The sequence below is a fragment of the Microtus ochrogaster genome, chromosome 21 (genome assembly GCF_000317375.1).
Source record: "Microtus ochrogaster isolate Prairie Vole_2 chromosome 21, MicOch1.0, whole genome shotgun sequence".
NCBI classification, from domain to species: Eukaryota; Metazoa; Chordata; class Mammalia; order Rodentia; family Cricetidae; genus Microtus; species Microtus ochrogaster.
The window spans coordinates 914,540-920,732 of NC_022022.1; the positions used below are offsets into that span (position 1 = coordinate 914,540).

At 45.9% G+C, this 6,193-nt stretch overlaps 1 protein-coding gene and 1 pseudogene across 1 annotated transcript in view; one reads left to right on the top strand and one right to left on the bottom strand.

Annotated features, from left to right (window-relative positions):
• The window catches only part of Prcc (proline rich mitotic checkpoint control factor), a 28,871-nt gene that overhangs the window by 14,982 nt on the left and 7,696 nt on the right, over positions 1 to 6,193 (top strand). Inside the window, exons 2-3 of the mRNA XM_005356908.2 lie at positions 3,052 to 3,099; positions 5,285 to 5,851. Coding sequence (XP_005356965.1) covers positions 3,052 to 3,099; positions 5,285 to 5,851 — 615 coding nt within the window. The remainder of the gene's footprint in view (positions 1 to 3,051; positions 3,100 to 5,284; positions 5,852 to 6,193) is intronic.
• On the bottom strand, positions 1,754 to 2,125 carry LOC106144025 (annotated as a pseudogene).

Consider the following 6,193-nt stretch of genomic DNA (forward strand, 5'->3'; position numbering starts at 1 on the left):
TTTCATCGCCTGATGAAGGTTAATATTCAGGGGGATGCCTATATGTTTGTCTTTGGATTCACCTTCTTATTTAGCTTCTCTAGGATTGCGAATTATAAGCTCACTGTCCTTGCAAGAGGATTATTTATTACAAGGCCACCAAGGTTACATAGCAAGAGCTACCTCAAAAAGCACACATAAACTCCATACACACAGGTGCTGTGGTTTTCCATAATGGCTGTTCTCACTGAGGGAAGTTTGAACTACACCTGATTTTTTTTTTTAATTACCTAATTTTACAGTTTTTTTATTTGTCATGCTTGTTGGCATCTGAGTTCTTTGTGAGCAGATCATGACACACAGAAAAGTTTTAGGCACATTAGAGTACTTAAAACTTTTTTAAAATCATTAATTTTCATTTTATGTGCATTGGTGTTAGGTCCCCTGGAACTGGAGTTATAGACAATCTTGAGCTGCCACGTGGGTGCTGGGAATTGAACCCAGGTCCTCTGGAAGAGCAGCCAGTTCTCTTCAGGGCAGAGCCATCTCCAACCTCCAGTGTCTAGTAGTACTCTTGACGCCTAGGCCTTGCCACGATGGCTTCTCAAACTCACAGAGTTCTTCCTCTCTCTGCCTCCTTAGTGCTGGGATTAACGGTGTGCACCACCATGGCCAGCCTCACATTTATTTTACATAATCTAGGCCAAGACCGTGGGAAGATGGACTTGGGAACTGTTGTAGTGGTAGTGGTGGTAGTGTTCCTACATATTTATTATTTATTAGGAAGTAGTTTTTAATTTTAAGGTTTATTTGTTTGTTTGCTTGTTTATTGGTTTATTGAGACAGGGTTTCTCTGTTTAACAGCTCTGGCTGTTCTGGAGCTCACTTTGGAACAGACTGGCCTCGAGCCTCCTCCCTCTGCCTAAGTGCTGAGATCAAAGGTGTGCGCCAGCACCGCCTGACTAGATGTATTTTATTTTTAATTATGTGTGTATGGGTATGAGTAGGTGACTGCAGTGCCCTCAGGGGCCAGAAGAATGTTACAGGCAGTTGTGTTACAGATAGTTTGAGCTACTTGATGTGGGTGCTGGGAACTGAACTCAGGTCTTTGCAAGAGTAGAAAGCACTGTTAAACACTGAATCATCTCTTCAGTTCCTCATTTATAACTTATTTATACATGCCAAGCAGATCCTCTGCCACTGAGTTGTGCACCTATTGTTTTAAAAGTGTGTGGGGGGGTGCGTGTGCACATGCACACATGATAAGTATGTGGAGGTCAGAGGGCAGCTGCACAGCCTTGTGGATACTGTTCTCTCCTTTACATAAGTTTTAGGGATCAAGCTTAGATTATTGGATTTGTTTAACAAGTACCTTTCCTGACTGAGCCATCTCACTGCCCATAGTTTAAACTGTATTCTGGGCCTGATGAGACAAATCAGCAGGCAAAGTGCTTGCTGTGCAGGTCCGACTTGAGTTCAATCCCTGGAGCCAGCTCCTGAGAGTTGTGTTTACCTCTGCACAGTGACTGTGGCATGTGTGTTAAACTTGTTCATTTATTGGTATGTGTATGTGTGTGTCGGTGTGTGCACGTCAGGTCAGAGAAGGATGACTTTTGGTAGTTCTCTGTTCTGTTGAGGAAGTGTCTTGTTTTGCTGCTGCACAGTGTACTCCATCATGGAAGCTTCAGACCAATTCTTCTGTCTCCATTCCTGCTGTAGGAATGCAGGATTACAGGTGTGTACTATTGTATCTGGCTTTCATTTTTTTTTCCACTTTTATTTATTTACTTTTCATTGGTTTAAATCCGGGATGGGTACAGCATCACACGGATTCTGTGTCCAATGGCTTTTGCAGGAAGGTTGCTTCGGAATTTGGCACGGACCATGCCACTGTTTCCATGGGCCTGAGTTACTTTCCCCCAGATCACTCTGGTTTTGTTTGGTTTGCCTCCAGGTGTCACTGTTTTGTTCGTTGCTTTATACACATAAGTGCATCTCTTGCCCAAGTAGAATTCAGTTTCATCTCAGGCATAAACGCCTTCAATTTTAAGGAGAGCATGTGCTCTCTCTGGTTCCAGAGACCTCGCTTATAGCCAGCAAAAGTGGCCTTGCACCACAGCCTTCCAGACATACTGTTCTTTAGAAGTCCTGTTCCCAGCAGGCCCCAAAGCGCAGCAGCACGAACGGTCCTCCTCATATTGTTTTTTAAGACAGGTTTCTCTGTGTAGAGAGTCTGTCCTGGAACTAGCTCTTGTAGACCAGGCTGGCCTGAAACTCACAAAGATCCACCTGCCTCTGCCTCCTGAATGTTGGGATTAAAGGTGTGCGCCCCCACTGCCCAGCAAGGGTTTTGTTTTTGTTTTGTTTTGAGACCAGGTCTTACTATGTAGCTCCAGCTGGACTGAAACTTGTTACGTCGATCAGGCTGGCCAAGAACTTACCTCTGCCTTCTGAGAGCTGAGATTGAAGGTGTGCACCACACTTGGCAAAAAGCTCAGGCAGGTCTTTTCAGTGTGACCCAGTCCTGTTGAATCCAAAGTTCACATTAGTGGCTCCTTTCTCAGCCAGGATCTCCCAGCCAGGAATGATGGTGTCTGGCAGACAATAGATCAGACTTTGAGAGGGAATGCATTTCTCCAATGATTTTGACCTTCATTGCCTCATAGAGAAGTAGTTAACACAGCACTTAATCCCACTGGAGCTCCCCAGCTGTGATGGTCATGTAGTCTGTGTAAATAGTTTTAGAATTGAGGCTGAGATTGGGTGAGACTGTGGGCCAGCTCCTAGTCATCTTCTAGTGGATGCAGTTATAAGAACAGGCACAGCATTTCTTTTTGCCCAGGACCCAGTGGAGGAAATAGTCTCAGTTTAACAGAGTAGAAACCAAGGCGATCAAGGTGTACTCATCTCGTCCTCCATAGCTGTTGCAGTACCCAGGGAGAGCACTGTTGCTCTCTGCAGAGGTGGGCACACACGGATGGGCTCTGTCCAGTCTTCTATGGATATTTGTGCAGTGTGTTTCTTCTACCGTTCTAAAACAGTTATGATTTATTCTGGTTCTTTTTCTCTTAGTCAGATTCTGAGGAAGATGAACCTGCAAAGAAGAAAATTGTCCTGCAGGTAAGCTTGGTGTACCATAGCTCTTCCTTCTCTTTCTATGTTGTTTCCAGAAAGATAGGACTTAAAGTGCCCAAAGGTTTTCATTGGAGGGCTAGCTTGTTTGCACGTATTTGAGGACTGTTTTGGTCTGACTTTGGTTTCCAATGTAGCTTTGAATCAGATGCACTGATCTTTTTCTCATTTCTTCCTGGCATTAGCAATGGAGTTGACTTTTCTGGAAGGACAGGCAATGGTAGGAACAGGAACTGTAACTTAATTCAGTCCATTACATTTCGGGTAGAAGGATTGTTTAGAGAGGGTGTAAGTAGGGTGATCAGATGATGATAAGGAACATCTGTGTTGTGAAATTGCCTGTTCTTCCTGTTGTGTTTCTAACCTGGAGATAGATACCCAAACAGCACTTACCTTGTACCAGGTACCTGTGTCTAGCCATTTCTTTTTCAACTGTAGGGCCTAAATTCTAAGTTATGATCATTCTAGTTTAAGTGAAGAAACTGAGGAATTTGCCCAAAGTTAGACAGCTAATGTGGGTGGAGCTGGGCTTACAGCTATATCTGCTGTGCTGACTCCAGAGTTCAAGTCTGGCCCTGGAGAGTCTAAGTAACACTTGTACTTGGCTGCTTCTCTGCAGTCGAAACCAGAAATCTCGACTGCGTGACCTCCCTGCTGTTTGCTGGTTACCACTCACCTCAGCACCTTTGCTCTGCTCTGAATGTCTTCTGTCGCCTCTACACTTGATTTGTATACACTGTTGGATTTCATGTTGTTCTTATAAATTGGGGAAGAGTGGTCCTGCCTTCTCTAGTGGTTGTCTTGGAATTCACATATGCAGTGTTGAAGCTGCCCTTTCTCTTCACTTTGTTAAGGTGTCACTTCTAGTTTTGGCAGGTCTTAGGACAGGGTCATGTGGAAGTCAAAAGGACTTGTGGTGAGGGTGCTGTGGCGTGTGGTGATAGTGAGTGCCGAGGGAAGAGCCACTGCAGAGGCCAGGGATCCCCTTGTCTCCAGGCTTCCCGGACAGGGTAGACTTTCTTGAAAGGCACTCCACAAGTGAAGAGCTGTCATTCAGGTGGTGGAAAAAGATGAGCACAAAGAGATGACCCGGGAAAGCAGAGTGGGAACCTGGCCCTGCAGAGGGCTGTAGCTGTGATCCCAGACGGTGTTGAGAAGTTGAGCACTTGTAAGGCAATTTAAGCAGTGCTTTCAATCTGCCACCCCCAGCAGGAAGAACACCTCTCCAGCCTGTCCTGCTTGCTTCAGGAGTCCTGTTTAACTCGTTCTGGGCAGTTCTGACTGAGAAGATATCCTGATGCTCCAGGACTTATTCCACCTCCTTTTCCTTTCGATACCTCCCTACTCTTAAGGCAGACCAGCCTTTCAGTGTACAGAAAGTAGAATCCAAGCAATTCGCATGGTTGGGTGGGGCCAATTAGTGTACAAAGTGATAAACTAAGTGCTTGATTCTGGCATTAGCCAGTTGAGGTTCCACATGCAGGGGGCTTTCCTTGCCTGGGTTGGCAGAGGGAGCTTTTAGTAGTAGGTACAGATGTCTCTTGAGCAGAATTTGTTCAAAGGAGGGAGAAGTTGAGTTTCAGTTTTGTTTTTTTGTTTGTTTGTTTGCTTTTTTGTTTGTTTTAAGATTTATTTTCATTTTATATGTATGAATGTTTGTCTGCGTGTATATACATTTGTACCACACATGTGCTTGGCGCCTGCCAAGGTCAGAAGAGGGTATTAGAGTCCCCGGAACTGGAGTTACTTGAGGTTGTGAGCTGCAGTATAGGTGCTGGAACTAAATCCTGATTGCCCAGAAGATGAAGTAGTGCCCTTGATCCCCTGCGTCTTTCTCTGGCCTTGAGACTTAGTTTTTTAAGGAGGAGGGTTAATGTGAGACCTAGGGCACTGAAGACATAAAGTTGGGATAGGATCTGTGGCAGTTAATTGCGGAACTAGGCTGGACAGAGCTGAGACAGGACATCGCCTCTCATTGTGGATGAACAACTGTAGTAAGTCCTAGAGCTGGGGGGGGAGGGGGCTGAGTGCATGGAGGTAACAAAGCCTCAAGGGGCTTTGAGGCTTTCAGGAGAAGCACAAACTATATGATCTTGTTTGTCATTGTTCCTAGTGCATAATATAAAGTCTCACTTGTCTTTCTTCCCTCTCATTCCAAACCTGGGCTCACTAGGGATCCGGCGAGGGGACTGGTTTGTCTGCCTTGCTCCCCCAACCTAAAAACCTGACTGTGAAAGAGACTAACAGGTTGCTCCTGCCCCATGCCTTCTCCCGGAAACCCTCAGATGTCTCCTCGGATGCTAAGCCCTCTAGACTGGCTTCTAAGACTAAGCCTGCCTCACTGGCTCCTGTTTTGGGTACCACAACTACCACTCCATCGCCCTCTGCCATCAAGGCTGCTGCCAAGAGTGCTGCCCTGCAGGTGACGAAGCAGATCACACAGGAGGATGATGACAGTGATGAGGAAGTTGCTCCTGAGAACTTTTTCTCCCTCCCTGACAAGGCTGAACCACCTGGAGTTGAGCCTTACCCTTACCCTGTCCCCACTGTCCCTGAAGAGCTGCCTCCAGGCACAGAACCAGAGCCGGCTTTCCAGGACGATGCAGCCAATGCTCCCCTTGAATTTAAGATGGCAGCGGGGTCAAGTGTGGCCCCCTGGATGCCGAAGCCTGGGGATGACTATAGCTACAATCAGTTTTCCACATATGGCGATGCCAATGCCGCTGGTGCTTATTATCAGGTGGGTGAGGACACAGAGGATGGGCCCAGGACCATTGACGATGGCGCTGAAGGAGAATTTGAACAGTGAAATGACCTGTGTGTCACTTAGCTTGGCTTCCTATACTACTCAGTCTCAAAATACACCGCTTTTATTTATTAGATTTAAATTGCCCAAGTATTCGGGAGTCTAATAAGGTGACTCATGTCATACTTTCATTCTGCATGTTAGCTTTCTGTCACTGTGATAGAAATCCTGACGTATCTGTTAGAGAAGAGTATTTTGACTTGGGGTCTCAGTCCATGGTTTCTTTGGTCTATTACTTTTGTGTGGGCACACATCTGCTCCATTACTTTTGTGTGG